The sequence below is a fragment of the Chelonoidis abingdonii genome, chromosome 23 (assembly GCF_003597395.2).
Source record: "Chelonoidis abingdonii isolate Lonesome George chromosome 23, CheloAbing_2.0, whole genome shotgun sequence".
In the NCBI taxonomy this organism is placed as follows: domain Eukaryota; kingdom Metazoa; phylum Chordata; order Testudines; family Testudinidae; genus Chelonoidis; species Chelonoidis abingdonii.
In genome coordinates, this window is record NC_133791.1 from 15,120,597 (window position 1) to 15,145,643 (window position 25,047).

General features: G+C 39.4%; 1 protein-coding gene across 1 annotated transcript; it reads right to left on the reverse strand.

Moving 5' to 3' along the window:
• MICOS10 (mitochondrial contact site and cristae organizing system subunit 10) lies at window positions 1–25,047 on the reverse strand. The gene is made up of 4 exons (XM_032779539.2): window positions 24,924–25,047; window positions 3,916–3,963; window positions 2,579–2,688; window positions 1–249 (listed from the first exon to the last, which is right to left on the reverse strand). Exons 1-4 carry the CDS (start codon window positions 24,988–24,990, stop codon window positions 241–243), a joined length of 234 nt encoding a protein of 77 aa, XP_032635430.1. The 5' UTR covers window positions 24,991–25,047; the 3' UTR covers window positions 1–240.

Genomic DNA, 25,047 nt, shown 5'->3' on the forward strand with positions numbered 1-25,047 from the left:
TGGGGGTCCACTTTTGTTTTATTTATTTCTCAGAAGAGTTCCTCCTGGCCCTTTCCAGAGAGAAAATACAAAACAAGATGCAGAACTTTGTTTCATATACATAAACAACATGTTGGAGTATAAAGAGCAACCGATAAGTGTTTCAGAAGAACGTTGGCTTACTCCAGGGGCACTTCAATATTCCTGAGGAATAACCATGATTTCTCCTTTCGTCCCAGTGGGATGTTCTTAAGTCATTAGTCACTGGTCCTGTAAAGCAAGAAGACTTCCATAACATTTTTGTATCCTATAGCACCTTCTATCTGAGAAGCTCAAAGCAAGCAGTTTAGCCTATAGCGCCCCCATGAGGTAGGTTAGAATTTTTATCCTTATTTGATAGATGGAAAAGCTGAAGCGTGGAGAGGTTAAGCAACAACATTCACCCAGAAGTGCAGAAACAGAACTTAGATTACCCAATTCCTGCTGTCATGCTTTATGCCACAATTAGTAAACCTTTACTGAATACATTTGCAGATACTTTGGGGAGCAGTGTCTAGATTTAAGGGTAGTCTCCTATGCAGGCATAATTGCACTCCCCATTCATTTTGATAACCCAAAGAATGGATTCAAATGCTGTATAAGATAGTTAAAAATCAAAGTTCTGACACCATTTTCTAGGAAAACAGATGTGTGATAATGCAACAATATTTTCCACCCTGCTAACCACCAGAAGTGAAATAATTTCATTTTAATAACCCTGAAGCTTTTATCCATGACCATACATTTTGGAGAGATTAACCATTAGATGGCTTCATCTCTCCCTTCCCTCCAACCGACATGCTCAGACTTTTTGTGCCAGGGAAAGCCAACAGAGACTGTGCTGGAAACTTTGTCCTCAGCTCTAGTGCCATGCAGGCAGCTGTGCTTCTTCTGTACAGTGTCCCTTTGATGACCTCATTCTCAGAGAGACCACCCTTGTTACAGAGCTGAGATTATTCTCTAAAACAAATATAAATTCTTGCCAGACTAGACTCAAGTCAGACTTCTATTTCTCAATGTTCTCAGGCAGTTACTTTTGCCATAACAAGCATCTTCCAAGGGACAGAGTGTTTCCTAGAGTTTCTGCATTGGGTGTTTACATACTCAAGAGTCCTCAAACTGGAGAAATTTCATTCCAATTTATTTCTGACTGAAGTTCACAAAAATAAGCCGATACCCCACAATGGTTTTATGTTAAAACTCTCACGCACTTCTGTGGCAAACACTCCTAGATGGATCTAGAATGTTACTGAGTTGCATTTGTTTCACTCATAAGATACCAGCTACTCCATGTTTTTATCCAATATCATCTACTTCTCCAATATAAACGTTTGTTTAATGTAAAGGGTTGTGATCTGCCATTGGCTGTGTTCCTTTTCCAGTACAATATTCTGAAGCAGGTGGGTTTGCTAGGACTGTAAAAGCCTGTTGAAGGCTAATCCTTCAATACATCCAGGGATGAATGGTCTTTATATTCTTGGGGTAAAAAGCAGGCAAAAAGAACCCTTCCAGGGCTTCTTTACCTATCATGATGGAGAAAAAAGGCACAAGATCATTTCCCCCACCCTTTCCCCCACCCCCCTTTTGACAGGTCACTTTTAAGTTTTCTGGCAGAAGGTTTTAAGTGAGTACTTTGATGTTTTATAATGTAACTTTACGCACGCTCAGGAGCATGCCTCTGCTACCGTGTCATCTCAGTGCTTTCAGTGATATACCCCTTCACAATGTTTTCTGTGCATTCCACAGAAATAATCCCTATTTTATGTTTAATTTCTATGTGATGGAGTGGGGGATTTTTAACACCAATGCAAAATCATTCTAAGGCGGTCACATTTTGTGACCATAATCATGCCTAACATCATAAAACTAGATTAAATTGTACCAGCCACTTTGCTAGTATCAGTATTCACCCAAGCCACTTACAACACAACCCTCTTTAGAGAGACTTGACTCACAGTAACCCTTTTAAATTGCGCCATGTCTCGATTCTAATGATTCCAAATTCATATGATCAAACAGTCTAGAGTTCACTAACATCCCTGAAGACAAAGGAGACTATTAGTCTGTAAGTCATGAAAACACTAAGGCTCTGATCCTTCAATCAGATTCACTAGTACAGAACCCTGTGCAGAGCCCCACTGAAGTCAAAGGAGCTACCTACAGGCAATGAAGTCCTCCACTCATAGATCTGATTGCAAGACTGGGGCCATGCTGTTTATGGTAAGATTAATTTCCCCATATTTTTAAACACACTTGTACATTGTAGAAAAACCATCTGCAGCATCTAAGCTGATCCCGTGGAGATCCAAGTGTCCTCAAAAAGAGATGCTGTGTAATAGGTTTAATCATAAATAAGGCAAAAAGAGCACATTACATATTTGAAAAGATCTGAAAAGTTTGGGGGGGGGGGGGGGGGGAAAAAAAAAGATGCCACACACAGGAGCTCTCCTCCAACTAGTGGCAACATATTACTTCTTTCCTGCGCCCGTCTAAAATGAGTGTAGAATATTTAAGCACTGAATGGTACCTACATACATATTTATTTTACTCCAGTACTTACTTTTACAAATTTGCCATGGAGAAGATATGGAGACTGGAAATCATGCTGACAATTGGAATAAGCCATTCCTAATCCCATGCCTGACCCAAATGCAATAGGCCATGTCTTTCCTGTGTGGAAGAGAGAGAAAGAAGCAGATGGGGTGGGGGGAGGAGATATTGAACATAAAATGAGAAACACTGCATTAATTTCAAGCTCTAATGACAACTTCTTATCAAATATAATGCCAGTAAGTGGTAGATTACTGGAATACATGCATTGTGCATTTTCAGGTTCTATGTCTTCTGAAGTCTCCTAAAAAGAATCTTAAAAAGTTGTGTTAGAAGGCAACAAATGTCATTAAGAGTCTAATGGGAATAAATCCGCTGTACGGTATTTAAAGAAGTCACAATTGAAATTGCTAGGACAGTTGAATCTGTAGATCTCAAAAGTACTCTTTCATGATGAATCTGACCCAGAATCTGAAAGTCTGTATGTATGGGTTTTTGTTTGTTTTTTTTAAACCACACGCAAGCATCACCAGTAATAAAAGAATCCTGCAACTGGAATTCAGTTAGCAGTATAGAATCCAGCCTTGTACTGAGTCTGCAGCATTAACAGAAGTTGTAAAAGTTACTGTTAACTCTTTGGAGCAGACACGGTTGTAAGTGTTGATACAGAGCTTAGCAAGGGCCAAAATTCTGACTGGGTCCTTTCACCTCTACCAGAACGATAAACAATACACACAAACAGCAGGTTTACTGAGTAGAAAAGTAGTTATTTTTCTGACAATTGCATTTTGAAGAATATTTCATAACTTAGATCATACCATTAGAAAAATTAACAGAGCAAAGAGAACCTGTCAATCTGCTGCAGTTTGCATTTTGAAGCCATTTGCCTCTGTGCCTAGCAAGAATTTGAAGTCAGGAATAGCATGTGCTCTACCACCTGTGCTAGAGTTGAGGATTATTCTAGTATCAAGAAAGTAATTTAAAAAAAATAACTGAAGAGAGGGGAGACTATGTAGAAAAAGCATTAAAACCCTTGCAGGACTGGTTAGGGCTGATGTCTAGACATGTGGTTAATTACTGTTTAGATGCAGGGTCTCATAATTCCAGAGCTTTGTAATCAGAAGCCTGACTCCATGCCGAGCCTGAGATGTTTCATATACAGTGACCTTGTTTGATCACACTTAGAAGTCTAGCTAATTTCACTCCAACTAAGCTATTTGGACAAGTAATGGACTAGTTGGCATAACATATTAAAATTTACTTGCTTCAAATAATTGTGTTTAAGAGGTGTACCCAAACAATCTAATATCATGAAAAACAAACAGCTAAGAACATAGGGACACTTACTTTTAAAGAAGATAACTGAGAAAACAATTCCTAATCCAAAACCAGCACCTGCAAAGAGAAAATTGCAGTAAGGAGGAAGTTAGACAATAGGCACAAATGGAAATCAATTCCATTTCTTTTCCTTAATTACTTGTTCTGGCTCAGGAATGCCATCCCAATCTTTTAGGTTTCTCCACACCTAAAGAGCCAGTAGGTTATATGCTTGGCGATATTTTTTTAAATGCTTTAAAAGTTACATTTAATCAAATACAGACACATACCTAAGAAACCTCCCATACATATACAAGAGACCACTCCTTGACATATCCCTCACTTCTTATTGTTATAGAGTGAATCCTGGTCCCAGCAAAATCTCTGGAAATTTTGTCACCGACTTCAATTGAATCAGAATTTGCTTCATTGTCAGTAGAAGAGAAAGTTCAAGGACATACAGATCCACCTTCGCTGCAAAAACTAAATTAGTTTCCTTTTAGGTTTGCAGAGTAATATCTTATTGTACTGCAAGTACTTCTTACTACTCTGATTACTTCAGTGTGCGTCCTCAGGGCAATAAACTTATGATGCTTCCCATTATTCTATAGCTTGCAAAAGAAAGCTCAGGGCTGCTTTTCTTTTACATCCACAGCAGTCATTAGCCAGTGTAGTTAAAAAGATTGGGAAGGAATGACACTTCACATTCTAGTCAGATTTAAAAAATTTATTAAAGCTAATGTTTAAAATCAAATTTATACAAGTTAAGAGGGAAGGTGCTATACCTCTGGGTCAGGCTTAAGTTATGAGAAGTCGTGAACCTTGTAACTGATATTTATGAGATACATACATAGCACACAACAAGCAGAGTGTCAGATTGGGGTGCAGTAGTTTTTCAAGCATCAGTGAATAAGTGGTCTCAGGTATGCCACCCATAGAATGCATTTGAAATCCCAAGTCAGTGTTGTTGTAGGGAATAGGTACATGGGTGGAGTGCGTCCCTTTGTTTGTCGCGGGGGTGAGTGGGTTATTTTCCCTGACCACCAGTCTCGTTTACTCATCCTAGTATTGATGGTGGCCTGTGATGTGCTCCATGTAGATGCCTCTGGACCACCTGATGGTGTCGGACACCATAAGCTGTCTCATAAGCTGGGCATAGCGCCAACCGACTCCACACACTCTCAGCACTGGCTCGTTACGGGGGTCCCACACGCCCAAGGCTCCCAAGACCAGGGTGTGGATCTGGACTTACACTGACTGAGTTGTAACAGCTCAGAATTTCTCCATCACCACTTGGAAAATTATTTAGACTGTTTCAGAAAAACGCTTTTGTAACTCAAAGAAAATAATTCTTTTCCCTGGAAGATGACTATTATCAATTTCACGAAGAGCTGGGGAAGTTGTCAGTAGATTTTTGTTATTTCAAGAACCATTAAAACAAAACAGCTAAAAATTCAAGTTCAGTGGGAAAGTTCTGCCTTCAAATCACCTGGGCAAGGCCACCGACTTTAGAGGGAACTGCAAAGGTAGAACAGCAAAATTCGGCCACCTGTGCACTCATTTAGAAAGTGAGCAAAGTTTCAAACACACTTAGAAGTAAAAAAAAAAAAGAAAGTGATTGGGCTTGAATTAGTTTAAGCAAAAAAACCTCACCATTCTTAAAGTTAGTAGCTCTCATCATTTACTGTCTGCACCTAGAATGATTAAATTGTATGGCTCCTACTACATGCATCACTGAGTAAGGACTATCTTGTACTCTCACTGCAGATTGGGACTTAGAATAGCTAAGGAAAATGCCCCAGGACCTAGAGTGGACAACTACAAAAAAAAAAAAAAAAGTCGCATACATCTACAGCTTCTTCTGTGTGGGCTAAGCTCCCTTTTTAGTTTTGTTCCACTCCCCAAGCCAACTTACACTGCCTGCAAAGAACAAATAATTAATGATAGCTCCCACTCTTTCATCACTCTTTGCTCCAATAAGCAGCTCTGCACTTCGCTGCCTTAGCGAATAATCTGTGAAGCATCACAAGTGCTTTTATTATAGAAAAACACTGCATTTTAGGAAGTGAGATAAGGACTTGGTCTGAACAGAGACAACTGACCTTTGCTCTCAGAGAACCCAAGTTATCCTGTTATAACGAGAGCAAGAAACAAGAATTGTTTCTGAAAGCTCTCTTCACTCTACCACAGAATTTCACCAGAACCAATTATCGCAGAGGTAACTACTTTACCAGGGCATTATGGTTATTACAGGGCAGAATTTCAAAACATGCGACTGCAAGGGAAGATGTTTGATGACAGCTTGCCAAGTGGTGCTAACATCAAACCCCCAGACATCTTAGCAATTGAACATTTCAGAGAAGGCCAGATTTTCACTCTCCTCAACCATGTGTAGTTTGCATAGCTTAAAAAAATAATCTCAGCTCCTCAGAGCTCTTTAGATGCCTGGTCAGATTTTCATGCATTTTCTGAATTGGGGACACTAGCAAACACAATACTTACTAGCATCTTGTGTAAACAACTCTAACCATTCAGACTGTATATAAAAACTCTGGACAGTGATGCACAATCTGGGAGATAATTAGTGGGTCGCCATTAGCAATGGCTCATTTATGCCTTTTCCCCAACTGGAGCTTCTCTTCAGTACTTTTGCAATAGCACAGCTGGTGTTGGCTCCAACAGAATGTTTATGCTATTAAGGATAATTACTATCTACAAGTATTCATCAAATGGACGAACTGTTTGGCTTCCTGACCCCGGGCTCCTTCTGACAATCTTTTCCTACCATATGTGGCTATGCTGTCTTTTTGTTTTGGTTTGATTGCTGGACTATAAAATCTGAATCTGAACTGAAAGCGATTACTTCAAGAAATTAGACAGACCGCACTAGGCGTTGTTTGAACTGTCCAGCTGAGAAGGGTAGTCATGCAGCGATACTGCTTTACACTTCTTGTCCAAGAGGAATTCTCTCTGCCAATCCAAACAATTAGGTAATCAATGAGAAATTATTTGCAGAATGACAAATTCTGCATCAGCCACACGGAATGCCCAAGTAGTTGCTAATGTCACCACATTTCCATGCTATCGGTCAAACCAATATTCCTCTTTGCCACTGGTGAGGCAAATTGGTAAGTTTTGAAGAGTGTGATAAGAATGATATACTTGGGAGACAGGGGAGAAAAAAATCCAAAATATCATCAGACATTTCCCCTTACTTTTAGGAGTCTTCCATCTTTGTTGGCACCACTAAGATTCCCTTCAATTTTCTCCTCTCCCACTCAATCACTGGCCTAAACAGAAACCCATCAATTCTGTTTCTTAGCTGGCTGGTAGGGAAACTATAGAATAAACATACAAAGGCATTGCATCTGCAAGTAGAGATCAATACAGGGCCAGGAATGGAACCCACATCTTCCCACACTAGGCAGCCATGCTAAGCCATTAGACATTTTAATACAGAAAGGAAACTATGTTCTGCTAGGGACAGGAACATATCATTCCTACTGAGCTCACTGCTTTGGTGGGAGTGCAGCAGACTAAATAGGTGACCTGAGTTAGGAAGAAACCAAGGCGCTCTAGTTATGGGCTGCTGAAATTCAAACATGTCACAGTGGTGACAAGCCTGGGTTTCAGGGAAGGGATAGGGGATCTGCTTTAGAACTGCCTCCTGTGGAATGACATGAGGTCAGTCTTTGAGGCTACTTCCTCCGATCTATTTCATCTGGAAGAGGAGTAAAATGGCAGATCCGTACTAGAAAATGGAGTAAGAGGTTTGGATTAGCTTGTAGATCTAGAGAGTGAATGAGGTAGCTGAGAGCTAAAGTCTATTACTGTTAATGCTTTTTATCATCAATCTCCATGAGGAGGAAGTTTGACAAATATGAAGCTAAGAAGGCAGAATCACAGAGTTTCGCTGATCCCTGTTCCTAATCCCAAAGGCTGTCAAGCATCATTCCACTCCCTATTGGGGAATGGGCTAGAAACTACGCTGAACTCTCAACTGGAGGGAAATGTAATCAGGAACAGTAAGAAGTGTTTAGCTATTCTCCCCATCCACAGAAACCACTATTTACTGTGGGTCTGCTTTTCCCTGGCTGGTTTTTGCCAGTAAATATTGGTTTTAAACTTAAAACCAGAAGACTTAGCTACTTTTAAAGGTTTTATCCTGTTGCGTTAAGAAACTGTTACTGTGGATAATTTCTCACTCATCATCATCCCACTAGGAAGTAATTGTGGTTATATGGTCATTTCCTATGCGTCTCCAAAAAAGGACCGGGGGGGGGGGAGGGGAGTCGGACAGGGACACAGCAAGCTGATAGCAGGGAGAGGGGTGGGGGGGGGGGAGTAATTCATTCTTGGAAACAAAACAAAGTGTGTTTCACTTTAATTCTATATAAAGTTCCATTAGAGATAAACAATGGGAGAGCTTGCTGATGAGTTTTACAGGTTCAAGTTCTCACATGCTCAATTTCCTTTTAAAAAGGCAACATGTTGCTTCAAAGAACCTCCCACTTGATCAGAGACACTAACTCTACAGCTGTTTCCACTAAAGATTGGCACCTCTGGGCCAGGCTTTAACTTCATAAACAATAAAACATGAAGGGTTTATCTTACAAAAAAAACAAAACAAACATGGAAAAAGCTAAGGGCTTGATCTGTACTGGGTTGCTTCTCTCACCTCCCCCACCCCTACCCGCCTCTTTGGAAGAAAAGGCCACAGGAAAGTGTACAAAGCATTTTTCACCTTCTCTGACAGCTTTAAATGTTTAACTAGAAAAACAGCCTCTTCAGCCCTCTGTCTGTCATTTCAGTTTGAACCTATTTATAGTCAGTCAATGCCAACAGGGAACATTAAGATCCTACGTATATCTTTTTATTCTATTCCTGCCTAACAGTAGAGGTTGTTTACGTACAAGCAGATACAAAACTGGAATTAGGTCTCTAAGCCTGGGCTAAGTGTCTTTTTTAAAAAATAAATAAATAAATAAATACACACACTTTGGCTTGTGTACTTTCAGAGAGAGACTGATTTTGGGTATAATTCTATCTAATATACAGAAGAGGACATGCCTCATATCCAACAGGATCGCAGAAGAGAGTCTCAGATAATCAAAATCTTTGGGACAGACATGCCTCAATAATACATCCGGGAAAAAGGTTCTTCTATAAATTTATCAGCGTTCCTTTCAATGCACACAGTTACTATGAGTTTTAATAGTTTGCCCAAACAGCAGTGGGCTTAAGCAATTATAAAAACTAAGTCACACTTAGATATGTTTTTCTTTTTAAAAAGACAGTTTGAGACGAAAGGTGAAAGGATTAAATATGCTCAGTGGCAACTGCTGTTACTATGTCACATAGAGGTTTTCCCAATTTCTAAATGTAATTTTCTTTCGTAGTTCATTAGATAGCTACATTCACAAAAATATCAAACTGCATCTCCCTTCAGGTTTTGTTCTTTTACATAAAGAGCTAAGATGTTAAACAAAATGAAGATTAAGCTTCTGGAAGATAGCTACTTAGTTCTAAGAAAGCAGTAACTACTAGTCTGTACAGGTTAAGCTTTCTGGATCTGGTGAGCTAGTCATCCTTTTGAGATCCAGATCTGGATAGGATGAGTTTGAAAAAGGACAATGATCTTTCACAAAGCCAACTCGACTGGAGCAATGACCACCATTAAAGTCAAGAAATTTCAGCATACCGCAATGAGTCAATTTCACCGCTGAAGTGGTGGAAGCAGCAGCTTTGTTGCCAAATGGCAGCTGTCAGCTTTCAATTAAAAAGCGACTGAAACCGATAACTTTCTAAAGAAGAGATTAAAAATTCAATGTGATCAGTTCTGAGTAAATATCAATGCAGTAGCTAGGTAAGGTATTACAACTTACAAAATCTGTATTTAACAACACTGTTTGGCATAAATATTATTTACAAGCAATATTCTTTTCATCATAATTATGGAAGGGTGGTCCCCGCCTTCTTTCCTTCCTTATCATGCCTCTAATGAAGAAGCTAAATTTGGCAAGACCTATGTACAATAACTGTTGTACAAAAATGCCTTTATATATTAGGACAGGGCAGTTCAGCAGGAATTACATTTTAATAACTAGTTTTCATGTATTAGAGATGTTTAGGGTCCAACAAAGACATTTAAGCACACTCCAAACTATGTTGCTCGATCTTTTTGAGACAAGAATCAGATTTTCTCTAGCGCCAACGCTCAATGTCTTCTTTAAAAAAAAAAAAAGAAAAAAACATTTTCCTCCCTCTACCCTGTTGATGTTGTTCACACAGCAAACAGGGAAAACTGAAGGATGACACAGGGGAAAACAGTGAAACTGACTATATACAGTGTCTTGTCAAATACACAAAGTACTCTAAAAATATACAGCAAAATGCATTTTGATTTGGTTGTTATATGGATCTGAAGTACCTGAAATAGGTTTAAAAATTTCAGATGGAGTTGTGATTTAGTTATCTCTTTAATAGAAAAGAGATCAAAAAAACCCAAAACACAACTTCCAGGCACCCCCAAAGCTACTGCTGTTTGTCTGGTGTCCAAAGGCTGGCTTTTGATACACAAAAGCTCTTCCAGCTTCTATTCAATACTTCTACAATGGAACAAAAAGATGCTACCCACATGCTTTCCAGACATCCTGGATAAAAGCCTATACAATGATATAGGCAGGTAGCTCCAACAGGAATTAGTTCATTCTACAGCCAGTGGTGAAAAGGCTGATGGGGCAGAGGGATAACATTCCCCCGACTCCTCCTAATGGGGGCGGGGGGGGGGAAGAACGATACAAGAGTGGAGCCTATGTGTAACTCAGGCCAGCACAGCATCTTGTCAATACTATACTAAGGCTTTTGTCCAGATTAAACACGTATGGATAATTTAAAGGGAAAAATGTTACAGTGGTGTCTCACGCATTAAAGGAAATGCCATGGAAAGAAGCCTAAAGCCTAAATCCTCCTCAAATCTCCAGCGAGGAATTTATCATTTACAAGGACAAGTGCCAGTAGTCCTTAAGTTCCTCAGAATTTCTTACAAAAATAAGTTTTATATATCAAGGAATTGAGAGCCAGGAAACATTCCCACCTACTGGCATCGTGTCGCAGGGATAAAATAAATGAGTGGATGGTTTAGGACACAAGTTGGCTGAAGTCCCTTTCCACTAGCTGATTGGACTTTTTTGGCAACATCACAGCTATGTACCAACTCCCCAAGAATGCACAGCTGGGACCTCATTACTGCACAAATATAGCAGACCAGGACGTCAGTATATTTGGCTTAATTTCCATTAGAGCAGACCTTCTCCTTCTGGCCAGGCTTTTGAACAAGCTGCACAACCATAGGAATCCAGACTCAGAACTACCCCCCAATTTCTCTTCTCTCCTTGCAGAAGAGTCCCACCCTGCAGCTGTTGGGGTTGAAGTGAAGGCCAAAAAGAACTTCAGTTCTCCTCCTGCACACAACTTCAGCCAGTTAGCTGACCAGATGGAGCTTTGAAGGAGGGAAGCATCTTCAGAGCTGCTTCCAGACACCTATAGTCGGCCAAACAACTGAACACAAAGCTGATTCCCAACTCAGAAGGCTATTCTCCTTCCTCAGCTCCCGTTCCAGAATTGCAAGAGTTAAATGTTAGGAGCCAAGCTCTGAAATTACAACTTCAACTCCAACCTCCAATGGCAATGAAGATGGACGAGGTTGAGTCCTCGCCCTGGTGTAAAGCAGCATGAGAAGTAAGCCAGAAGACATTCCCTTGCAGTTTGAAGTTAAGTTCTCCATTAGCTCCAGCATGTGTAAGGAGAGACAAAACAAATAAAAGACAGCAGCAGAGAGCAACACATAGGAGCAACAGAGAATTCAGAGGAATGAAAAATTCCCACAAGACAGGGCCCCAAAAGCGATTACAAAGAAGGGGAAAAAATAAAATAAAAATCACTTAGTTTTAGGGTGGAAGCTGTATTGAAGTTCAGCTACCACCTTTTAGATTGGGTTAAAAAGTGCCCCCTCCCCCCCGCAACTAAAATTTGAATTTCCAGTTTGAAAGGGTAAACACCCCTTGAAGTAAAAATACTGAAACCATAAGCCATCTGTCTAAGAGAGAGACATCTTTTCTAGGATCATTTTGTACCCCAAGACTGCCCATCTGTCATTTACTTAGTGTTTTTTCCTCAGAATTGGCTTCATAGGCACACATTCTACATTGTACTGAGAAGTGATCTCCCCTCTTAAAGTTCTAACTTATTCTCTTGTCTTTCTGTGAAACAGGCTTCCAAAACAAAAAGGGACAAAAGAGGCGTCCCACTTCTCCTCTAACAAGTTACTCATGCTCCAATGGTTGCAAGCTTTGTATGTCGATAGATGGAACCAGCACACCTTAGAAATGCCCCTGTTGTGACTTAGTGAGGATGTAAAATCTGTCAGGTGAACTGTCAAGCTACACTGAAAATTGAGTTCAACCTAGATGGTTGTGGGGAGGCAGTCAGCACAGAAATAGTCATTCCCTATGTTTTCACTAAACTGTGTGGGTCACTTTTTACAAGTGAAATTTGACCCTTTACACCCTAAGGACAATACCATATAGCAACAGTTTATATGTAAATGTCAAATATTTCTAGCCTCTAAACAAGAACATACCTAAATAGAGTTGCTTGTGTGTAACAACCTTTTTAAGGCAATAGGGTTATAGGCGTGCCCATGTTTAACTAAGGACAGAGTTTTGTCCACTAAGGGTAATGAAAGCAGTATTTGACATTAGTCTTTATTTGTGCCTTTGCCAAGGACTCTGATGACTTACACATATGAGGAAATTAGAGACTGATGTAAGGAAATATGAAGTATTCTAAAAAGTTTCTAATTAGCTGATTTTTGTTTTTAACCAATGTCTAATTTTGATTATGAAGACATTACAAAGGAAGCAGCTGTAGTCAGCTTGATCCATATCAAGACAGGAAGATCTGAGCCAGGGGAAAAACAGGGAGCAGAAATTTTCTACATTTGAGTTTGATTATTTTTCCAGGGATTTTTGGTTTAGGGCCCAATCCTGATCCCATTGACTTTGCTGGAAGACAGATAAGGCCCTTATTGTATATATTCATATGCTACACGTCTGTCAGAGCAGTAGTCCTGTGGATCAAACGAGTGAAAACTGTCTCTGATCTTTCCATCCTGAGGTATATCAAGTTGCACTTTCTGTTGCTATTATTAAAATGGCAGCCCCCAGAGATTACACAACTGCCCCACTCATATCAATAGGTAGTTTAAATGTTCAAGTACTTTCAAATGATGTTTTGAAATGTGATTATTTAAAGTAATTTTTCTGTAGTTATCCAAGGCGTAGTACAAATTACTGCTGATTGTCTAAAAAAAAAAAAAAAAAAAAAAAAAAAAAGGAGGGGAGGGAGGGACATGTTAAGAGTCCTTACACAAGACAAGGCAGCAATACAAGAAAACCAGATACAGCGAGAAAAACAGTTTTTGCAAGGTTTTTACTCCAAATGATAGCTGACATGCAAGATGACATTTGAAATCAAGCAGCAATAAATAAATAAATAAATGTCAAGATAGCACTTTGTTTTAAAGAAGTTGCCCAAGCCCTTTACGTTTATGCGGCACAATGCGAGACGTTGGCATGAAAACAGTGAGCTCTCAAACCTACAGTACACCATTCTGTATACAGCTAATTGAGTTTCCATAAAATGGAGTTTTACTATTAGACACTGTTCTAACATTTATATTTCAGAAGTATCTTTAGTTTACCTTCCAAGTTTGCATTCAATTTCATAAAATAAAATTCTAGACAGTCACGCAAGAATGGATTATAAGGGCACAGCTAACAGGTTTTCAAATCTGCCAATACCATATCCACTTGGTGAAACACGTTTTTGAGCAGTATTTAGAACAGGGGTCGGCAACCTTTCAGAAGTAGTGTGCCAAGTCTTCATTTATTCACTCTAATTTAAGGTTTCGCATGCCAGTAATACATTTTAACGTTTTTAGAAGGTCTCTTTCTATAAGTCTGTAATATATAACTAAACTATTGTTGTATGTAAAATAAGTAAGGTTTTTAACATGTTTAAGAAGCTTCATTTAAAAATTAAATTAAAATGCAGAGCGGGTAGTGTGAGTGCCACGGAAAATCAGCTTGCGTGCTGACTTCGGCATGCATGCCATAGGTTGCCTACCCCTAATTTAGAAGAATCATTCAATGGAATGAAAATTGAACAGGGTTTTTATCCTAATGCATCTTCTTCATTTTAGTCTAATGCACCTGTGTGCATTTCCCCACCCTCAATGCCAGAACATATGGGAGACCTCTATTACAACCGCTCCGCCCCCCCTAGTCAAAAGAGATGGCTGGAGTTGAAAGCTTTTAACCACTCTTTCATAATGAACCATCTTTTTGATGGTTAAATTGCTGCCTTTTCATTAGAACAGAAGCACGTGAGATCACCAATTATTGTCTTTGGCCTGCTGCTAAAACATATGGCCCATGGGTTGAATACAGCACATAATATAATATATTGGAGGGCCTCCACTTAAATTCATATTGTCCATTATGAAAGAAAGAAGCTTGGATTAAAAAAACAAACAAACAAACAAACAAAAAAAAAACAAAAACAAAAAAAAACCTTTCTGGCCCTCAGGGTGGTAGAGACATCCTTACAGATGTGGTTATACAAAGCAACATACTTAATGTGCTCTAAAGCTGTAAAATATTAATTCAATTAATTACCAGATGCAGTACATAAAAAGTTGTGTGACAAGCTCCGTTTTCAGAAAGGTCAACAAAGTTTTACTAGTAAATACAGAGTATCATAAGCCCACTCATAACCACAGGAAGGATTACCAATAACTGCTGACACTACAATACAGACAATGAATCTTGCTGAAAATTGTTCAGACTACAAAATAGGCTGCCACTAGAACAGTTTGAAATTTTACCCTCAATATTTAGGGAAACATTGAACAAAGCAGACAAGATGATGCGAGCCAACAGAAACCACACTTCAGCTGCTGCAGCAGCTAAAGTGCCTTTTTTCTCTCAAAATAATTATTAAACGAAGATTAGAGGCATTTTATGCTCAGATGTCAGAACAAACAGAGGATTAGAAGGAAATTAATATTACCACTATAGTCAGGGTGGGTTATTCATAAGTTTTTAGGCTGCAGCTTGGTCATGTACAGGCATATACTGAAATAGCAAAATATCCTCCAAATAATGGATTTCAATAGAAGCCAAGAAACTAGCAACTTTCCCAGGGTTACTTCTTAGTGACAAATGGATTATATTTTTTAAATCATTTACCTCACTTAATCATTTGAAAATCCTTTATACTACAGTTTCAAAGAGGGACCTTTCCTGTTTTATACATTCCTGACATCATCAACAATAAGAAACAGTTGTTCAAACTAGTATCCTTTTGTCAAAGTGAAGAAAATCTGCTAATCTTTCAGCAATTATTGTCATTCAGAATAAATACACATTACCTAGACATCTTTGATATAGAGTTTAATCAACAGTACAGAAGAAGTAGAATACACTGTATTTACCTCCCCATTCTTAATCACAGTAATAGTTCATGATATAACTTAAAAGGCCATGTGAACTTTTTCCATCTAAAAATCCCCTGTAATACAGCTTCAAGCAAGAGCTTTTGCCATTGTGTGTTGACATTCTAACTGCATGACTAAATATTACCATTTATACATTCCACAATTCTCTAATTTCGTATTGGAAGTAGCTATGTCATTTTCAGCCTATTATTAATAAGAATTAATTGATTATATGAGAAACATCACTTAATCTTAAATGCATAAATTCAGGTCAACAATCATTTAGAATAGTTTGAAATGTCACTTAAAACTCCTTATATTTAAAGTGAAAGAATAAAGACCTAGTTCTCTTCTCACAAGTCACTCAATTTGGAAAATAAACACTGACAATATAAAGAAATGAAACTGACTAATGTATTTCTTTTTGGTTTCATTTTGGATTGTAAACATTGCAAATTTTTTAGTTCAAACTACCTAAGTTCTTCTCCCTTAAGAAGGCCAGACATTCTTGGTAAAGCCAGCAGTTAATATATTAGAGCCAGCAAGAGCAATCCTGATTTACTCAAGACAGTGGCAAAACTCCCATTTACTTCAATGAGCCAGGATTTCACCAAGCATGTTCTATTGATGTCTTCTTTGTATTTAAGTATTTATGTTTCAAAACAAACTGCACATCAGTGTCCAACTGATTCGAGGCAGCACAGATCATGTGACACACCTTAGAGTGTTTCCCCATTCCGATGGGGAAAGAGGGAGCATTCTTATACCTTCCCTCAAGGCACATGTCTGTTCCTGAAAGCCAGGAGTAGAGAATGAATTTATTAGGATGACTAATGGGGTCAAAAGGGGGGGATATAAAGACTTGCAAACTGGGAGGAAAAGCATTAGGAGGCAGAGACGGGAGCATGTGTGTGTAAAAAAAACTGGTGGCAGGAAAATATAGCATGTCTAAATAAGAAATATAAGCAGGATCATGCAAGCTTATTAAGATTCATGACAGGTATTGCATTCAAGTCTCTGAAGACAGCAGCAGTTCAGGTCAACCAGATCAAATGCAGAGAGGCTGCCAAAACAGCAAAGAGGGATATTTCCACTACCTGCGTCTGACGAAGTGGGTATTCACCCACGAAAGCTCACGCTCCAAAACCTCTGTTAGTCTATAAGGTGCCACAGGATTCTCTGCTGCTTTCACAGATCCAGACTAACACGGCTACCCCTCTGATACTCAATATGATAGTGCACATGAGTCAGGATGTCAACAAAATGGCCTACATTTTCTGTTTTGCTGATTTATAGAGGCAGTTTGCTTTGGGGGGGGGGGGGGAACAACAACACAACAACTGACCTTTTATATTTCTATAGTTACACCAGTATCAAAGCGGAGTAAAAAAGAAAACAAATATGTTAGGCTTGTCAATGCACCTTGTATTACAAGGAACTATTTTTTCAACCACTGGCAATTTAATTTGCAAAAGGAGTGAAAGCCCGGACATATATTTTCTCTGATACAATCATTTCTGTCTAGAAGAAACCTGCTCAGGGTTTTGCACTGATTATACTGAACAATCATGATAATAGCTTTCAAAGCACCTAGCATGACTGTCTGGCTACATTTAAATTAGATCCATTAATGTATGTTAGACACTTAGATTTTAAAGAGGTCTATTTTCGTAGTACATCACTGAACAAGGACAAATGGCAATACTGTTTTTGGTTCATACATTAGGTGAATTAATTGCTTATTGCAAGTTCTCGTCATTGTAACTTCTCAATTACTCCGTAACTGATATGTTTAAAGCCTTCTGTGTTCAAGTACTGAAATCTTCCTCCTCTGCCTCCAAAAAGTTTACTACTATTTTACTCTATGTAGAACCTGAAGTTGCTAGTGTCTTTCTGTGCATAATCTGGTTGCCTATAAATTCAACCCCCTAAAGAAGACTCCAAAATAAACTTTTAAGTTGTGCTTTTGCATTTTAAAAGCCAGACTTGCAAAATTGTATTTCCCCCTTCTCCCCTCCATATACAAACACATTTGAAAGATATTTTTCTCTTGATAAGCAGGAAAATCCCTTCCCCAATAAGTGTAGGCAAGCAAAATGTGTGCTTGGGCTGGTAAATATTCTCAACATTCTGCAGGCTGGGGTGAATTGATTTAGGGGAACCCAGATTATAATATGGTTTGGCTTGCCAGAGTAAACCAGACTTAACTGAGCTGTAACTAGATTTAAAGGTGGGGGAGGGAGAGAAGTGTCCTAGTCTAGGTCTCTATCTTGGCCTATCCCCAGTGGCTGGCAAAAATGTGTTACAATCAAATTCAGTCACAACTGAGTTTAAAGCACACTTAATCATGGTTTTAAAGCCCTGTGTAGATATACCTAAAGTATTGCACCTTCTTGTCAACTGCCTGAAATGGACAACTCTCATTACCACTTCAAAAGTTATCTTTCCTCCCTTGGTATCCTGCTGTTAAGTGAATTGTCTGGTTAAACTGACCTCACACTTGGTAAGGCAACTTCCATCCTTTCATGTATTTATACCTGCTCCTGTATTTTCCACTTCATGCATCTGATGAAGTGGGTTCTAGCCCACAAAAGCTTATGCCCAAATAAATCTGTTGGTCTCCAAGGTGCCACAAGGACTCCTCGTTGTTTTTGCTGATACAGACAAACACAGCTACCACTCTGAAACCTAAAGTTTTACAACACTCTTTGCTCTTTCAAATAAACCACTGTCTAACCTGGAAATGAAAATATGTTCTAATGTGATGGAAAACAACAAAGTCTAAAGAAGTAGAAATAACAGTAAATTATGAGATGCAGACAGAGTAGCAACTCAAAAGTCAAAAATAAAGTATTGCAGTACAAGAGGATATGTATAAATATATATTTTGGACAGTTTACTTGGAATCGTTCCAGGAACTTAATCTCCAAGTAAAACAATACAGTACAATTACAAATAAGCTGCCTCAAACCAACTGTAGAGGAAAGCATGACAAACTACACAAAACAGAGGGCGGGCTGTGCAAGCCCCAGCCATAAGTCTGAAGTTTACCTTTGCTAATAAATACATGTCAGCAGCAACTGCTGACTTCCTCCCCACTCCAGTGTATGAAAATTGCATCCTACTTTCAGTACACTACTGTTCAAAGACAGACCTTTGCGGCTTGCTGTGACAACAGAACCTGGAAAACTCTCCAACAACCAGGACTTCAGAAGATTCATTTTCCTTTATTGGAATTATGTCAAATGGGAAAATTGTACAGAGCTACCCAAAATATTTGTTTTTCCCCTAACCATCACATAGAAAAATCTCTGGCAATAAAACAAATATTTGTATAGATTCCACAATTAATGGACACTAACCTTATCCTGAGCAACAATCTAAGTTTGGATCATCATATTAAATACTGTGAGATCCGAAGCCAATGGCTACCAAAAGGAAACTTTGGGTAGCCCACCATTAATTGATGGTATCCCACAAATTTCAATCAAAATTATCAGATCTTCAAATGAGCATTATTCATTTGATTTCTCTGTTTTATTATTATTATTTAAAAAAAAAAAAAAAGCTATTCACCCAGCATTTTTTAATAAGTGAATTTAGTGCACAGAGAAGTACCAGGGGAAAAAAACAAAAACAAAAAGTTTACTACCTGACAGCCCTAGAGGCTGAAATCTTCCATTGACAGAGTATCGGTAGCCACAATGCAATGTCAGTTAATCACTATGTCCATCCAGCCCCTGGTAGCTCTGCAGGGACTTCTAACAAGTATTTCGGTTGTAGTGATACTTTGTGAATTCACCACCTGGGCATCAGGCACTGGACTAAGGCCAGCAATTCATTTCACACTGAACAGCCATCACTACTTTCAGTAGTTATCAATTAAGCAGCAGTAAGCTAGATGGCTCATGTACTATGCCTGTGCTTTTACAGTTCATATTGCATCATTATATTTAACAATACTGTATTACAAATATAGCAACTTTAATGCAAAGATCTCAGAGTGGTTTAAGCACCTCAACTCCCTCATTCCCAGATGGGTGCAGTACACATTTTGGCAATGTTTCACAAGGGTCTATAATGGGCAACATTTTGCATCCTCAACGTTAAGGCTTTACATTTCATTTCTTCTCCACAAACTTTCAGATAAAATATCTTCCTATAATCCTGACAGTTTCTTTTGACCACCCATCCAAACAGCAGCAACAAGTATAATCATTAGCCGAGAAAAACATAGCCTAAATTTACAGAGAGGAAAAACTCCAGTCTTCTTGCCATACTAGAATTCTTTTTTTAAAACTGATTTTATGGACCTATTTATTTAATCTTGGGATTTGTTTTAAACCATTCATCTTATGTACCCTGCCTAATAGTAAGCTAATTGAGCAGCTACCTCAGATGGCAGCAATGGCCAAAGAGTAGAGTGGAAGTGGAGACATTTCTACTAAACAGACTGCAGCAGGCCCATTTTCTACAAGTTGAATTTTGATAAACAGAGTGAAGTTAATGTGGTTTGTAAGAAAGCTACATAATGAAATGATTGTGAGGTACTGTAATCATTTTCGCATATCAGTGTATAAATACTAAGCTGCTTATTGAAGATCACTCACTTTTTAAGAAGGGACAGTATGCTGGATATCAATTTTCATGAAAGATGTTCCTCTTTAGGATTTTTACACAAAGTCTGCTACAATTCATAGCTTTGATGGACTCTGATGAGTTTTACATCAATTCTAGTCAAAGTTCTTTCAGTGATATCACAGTAATAAGATGTAATTTTTCTACAGTTTACTGCAGATTTTATTTACATTACACACAAGATAAACAATTATCAAACATTCTTTGGATTGCGGAAATAAATTTAATACCTGAAATACTGTATATCCATTAAAAAAGCAACACTGATTAAAATAAGTGAAAACCCTACCAAGACAAAGACTATTTGTTAATTTTATTCTCACACATAGGTTAAGATCAAGAACATATAAACCCTGAAATGTAATATTTCTAACTCCCGTTTAATTTCCTTCAATAGTGTTTCTGACATGGTGGCAAAACCTATGTACCAAAGCACAATTTAACAGAGCCAAGATTATACTTAATTTGTTCAAACACAAAAAAGCATCCTCCCATTTTATATTTTGTACTTTTTGGTCTACAGGTCTGAGCACTCGTTACAACTACTCAGCTATCAAGATATATTGACAGTAATTTGGACAACAGTTGAAACAAAAGATGTAATAAGAGTTCCAGGAAATAAACTGCAGAATCAGCAACTGCCCAGAAAGCAGACATCATATAAAAAGAGGCTACAAATAGTTATTTTATCAATACAGATTAAGCCATAATAAAAAACCTGCATATTATCTGGTTTTTAACTATTATTTCAAGAGGCACCTTGGTCTACTGAACTTACTATAGGCCTGGAACTCCCCCGTTATATTTCCAGGGCCGTCACTGCTTCGCTGAAGCACCTGGGACAACATTTTCTCTGCAGTTCCCTTTCTGCCTCCAGTCTATAAACTGAACACAATACTTACCCACCTGAGAAGTTGTGTTTTAAGGGACAGGACCCAATCTTGCAAGATGCAGAGTGCTCTCCACACACTACTTCTCTTGAAATTGTAGGTACTCGGCAACTTGCAGAATCAGAGCTTAATGTGTGTACATGGCTTTGAAAATGCCAAGAGCTTAACTTTAAGAATGAGAGTAGTCCCATCCACTGTAATGACAGCACTCACACATGCTTAAAGCTAACAACATATATATGTTTGGAAGATCAGGGCTTCAAAGACTCAGATTAACTGTTTATCAAGACAATTCCTGATTTTTCATCAAACTAATCAGATAATCATTCTAAAAGGAGAAAGTTATAACTGAGGAGTCATGACCAGACAACAAAATTAATAAGGTACGAAGAATGGGGAAAGTAGGGAAAGGCTGTTTCACAGACCTTTTCAGTTTTTCGTGCAGCACTCTGACAATGCTACTATTAGTGCCACCAAAATGAGCAAAATAAGTGCTTCCAAACTATAGAAAGTAGAGAGAATGTGCGTGTAAATAAAAATTGGCTAAATAAAACTCCATAAGTCCCCAGTTCAGCAAGATTTATTTACACATGTACTAACTTTAAGCACTAGTTCTAGTCATTACAAAGAACCGATGCCTGAAAGTATAGGCCCACCTGGTATAAATCTGATCCCTGATAAAGTCAAGTGCAAAACTCCTGTTGACTTTGGTGGGGCCAGAATTTCACCTCAGCTGGGAAGTCAATGATGTGTGCATCCATGGTGGTGTTTCTCTTAGGCCTTGTCTACACTACGGGGGGGGGGGGAGGGAAATCGATCTAAGCTACGCAATTTGAGTTACGTGAATAGCATAATTCAAGTCGACGTAGCTTAGATCTACCTCCCATGGGGTCCACACTAGGCAATGTCAACGGGAGACGTTTTCTTGATCCAATGGAGGAGTCGACGGGAGAACGATCTGTGGTCAACGTAGTGGGTCAAAGACTCACTAAATCGACCACCGACGCATCGGTCACTGCATGTCGATCCCCCGGTAAGCGTAGACAAGCCCTAAGGTAATGAGTACAAAGCAGGTCATCTTAGAAACTTAACATCTTGAATCATTAAGTTTTCAGATCAATTCAATCTCTGTCAACATACTTATTCAAAATAGTATCTCAATTAAAAGTGGAATCAACATTTACTTTAAAATAATCCTCCTCACTTATTTATTGAAGACTCTCCTGTATTTATGATCTACCTGTTACAACAATCCAGCCCTTTCTGTCTTTACTTTTACTTAGAAGTCTTCTCTCTGGATTCCATGAGAGAGAGATTTCTTCTCTACTAATCTTATACTGACAATTAGATTGAATCAAAAGATATATCCCTGTGAAGTAAATTCGTATGGGTCTTCACAAAATGATTGGCAGGAAGAGGAATATCTGTTGTATTGTATTCTTGAATTTATCGCTAACTGTAGTCTCGTGCAAAGGAATTATTATAGGAGGAGCTGATAGTGACCTCTATTTAAGTTGCCTAATATCTTCCATTATAAAAGATTTTTTCAGTCTTTTTTTGAGGGAAGTGAAACTATGCTGGGAACCTTGGAAGTAGGCAGCCTCTCCAGGAGATTGGGAGAGAACAGAGCCAGGCTTCCCTACAGAACACATGGCTCCAGTGGCCCATTCCTCCCCTCCACCTCTAGGGGCACCAAATATGGAAGATGTTCCCCACACTACCTGAAAGGGGTGGGGGGAGGGGGGGAAAGAGCAAAGAGAGCGAAGTGCTGGATCAGTTCCCCCTTGGCCACACTCTAGACCAGTGGTTCTCAACCTTTCCAGACTACTGTACCCCTTTCAAGAGTGTGATCTGTCTTGTATACCCCAAGTTTCACCTCACTTAAAAACTACTTACTTACAAAATCAGACATAAAAATACAAAAAAAAGTGTCATAGCGCATTCTTATTGAAAGATTGCTTACTTTCTCATTTTTACCATATAAATTATAAAATAAAGTGACTGGAATATGAACAGTGTACTTACATTTCAGTGTGATACTTGAACCTGTTTTTCACTTCTGAGCCTTATCTGACGCCAAAGCCCTGCCACCCAGAGCTGAAGCATGTAACTTAGCTTTGTGTGGCCGCAGGCAATTACCCTGCTTACCACCCTCCTAAACCCATTCCGTGACCCTGCTGGGGGCAGTAACCCCCAGGCTGAGAAACATTTATCTAGATGAGAACCCCCAAAGTACATATACCCGATTGAGAACCACTGCTTTAGACCCAGCACATGGCCCCAGAGGCCCATTTCCCTCAGCTGGTATAACAGCCTTCTGTTGCAGCCTGTTAATGTAGTTAGTCCCATAGCTCAAGCTATGCTGAAGGCTCACAGTTCAAACCCTACCAGTGATTCATGAGGAAAGGAGTGGTTGTTATAGTTGCCCAGAAAATCTGTTTTTATTCCTTTCTATAAAAGAGAGAAAGTAGGAAATTACATTTAAAAAAATCCCTTACTGTTCTCAAATTTGCAACCTAAATACACCTCTACCTTGATATAACCGCAACCCAATATAACATGAATTTGGATATAACGTGATAAAGCAGCACTCTGGGGAGGAGGGACTGTGTATTCCAGTGGATCAAAGCAAGTTCAGTATAATGTGGTTTCACCTATAACATGGTAAGATTTTTTGGCTTCCGAGGACAGCGTTATATCGAGGTAGAGGTGTAATTTATTCTTATATGTAATTATATTATTAAAGTAATACCTCTAGAAGACATATTAACAGTATTTGAACCAAAAAAGGTTTTTGAGTTTCAGTCTAAAAACTGAAATAATTCATCATCTAGATGTAAAAGGTTACTAGCAGATATAAGATCCTAATTTAGGTAGTCTATTACTTTGATTTCTCTGTTTCAAAATAATACTTGCACCTTTGTATTGCAAGATCCAGACATTAGACTGAAAGCTGTTCATGTAATGTACACGATAAAATATACTGTTCTGTACCATGTACATTGCTGGTGCAAAACTAACAGCACATAAGATAGTATCAAAACTTATGTTTAAAAAAGTAATGTTTTATGTGCATGCTGACAGAAGTATGTTAGATTTTTTAAACTGTTTCCCCATCCTCAGTGAAATGAGCAAAGCAGGACCTCATGGGGCCTCAATAGGATCAGCCTACTGTTTGGGGGGTCTTGTGCTCAATAAGAATGGAGATCTTCATGTCTTTCACAGACAAGTTGATCTTAAAAAGGAAGTCACCAGGAGGTCAAAGCAGGCATGAGTGAATCAATCGGGAAAGAGCAAGAAATAAAAAGACAGGCATAAGCAGGTATACAACTGGCGCAGGAAGAACCTTTCTGCACTGGAGAGCCACGTGAAAACCTTGCTGCTTTCAGACATCATTCCCTTGCTTGTCATCAGAATTTCACCAAGGTCACCTTCTCAACTAACCCCCTCTCACACTCACATTTTGCACTAGCACTTGTGATACTGTAATAAAGAAACACCTGGGAGGAAGGTGGTACAGAAGAATACTGTGACTATCTAGCAGTGCTCAAGAAAATGAGCTGCAGGCACTGGCAGCGCCCTGCAGTTCTTACCCATCCATGCCTTATGCTGCATGTCCCCACCTGAGCAGGAAACCGGGGCTCAATCTCCTCCTGAAGCGACAGAGCCTAGCTCTACCCAGGCCTGTGTAAGCCACATGCCCTCCCTGGACCCGTCCAGGGACCCGGGTCCCCCTCCACAGCCCGGTCCAGTGATGTACCCTCTCCGCTCCGCTGGCCGCCCAGGGTCCGGCTCGGCCCCCCACAAAGCCACCCAGATCCCAGGATGCAGCACGCCGCGGCCCAGCTCAGGCCCCACGGCAGCGCTACCTCGGCCTCCGCAGACCCCGCGACTGACCCAGCTGCCGTGCCCCGCACCCGGGGCCGCCCCAGCGACCCAACCCCCCTTACCCAGCTTGACGACCGAGTCGGCCAGACACCGATCCCACTTCCTGCCCAACTCGCCCTCCGACGCCATCTTGTTCCCTCCCCCCCGCAGTAGCAGCGGCGCTCGCGGGTCACTCTTCGACTCCCC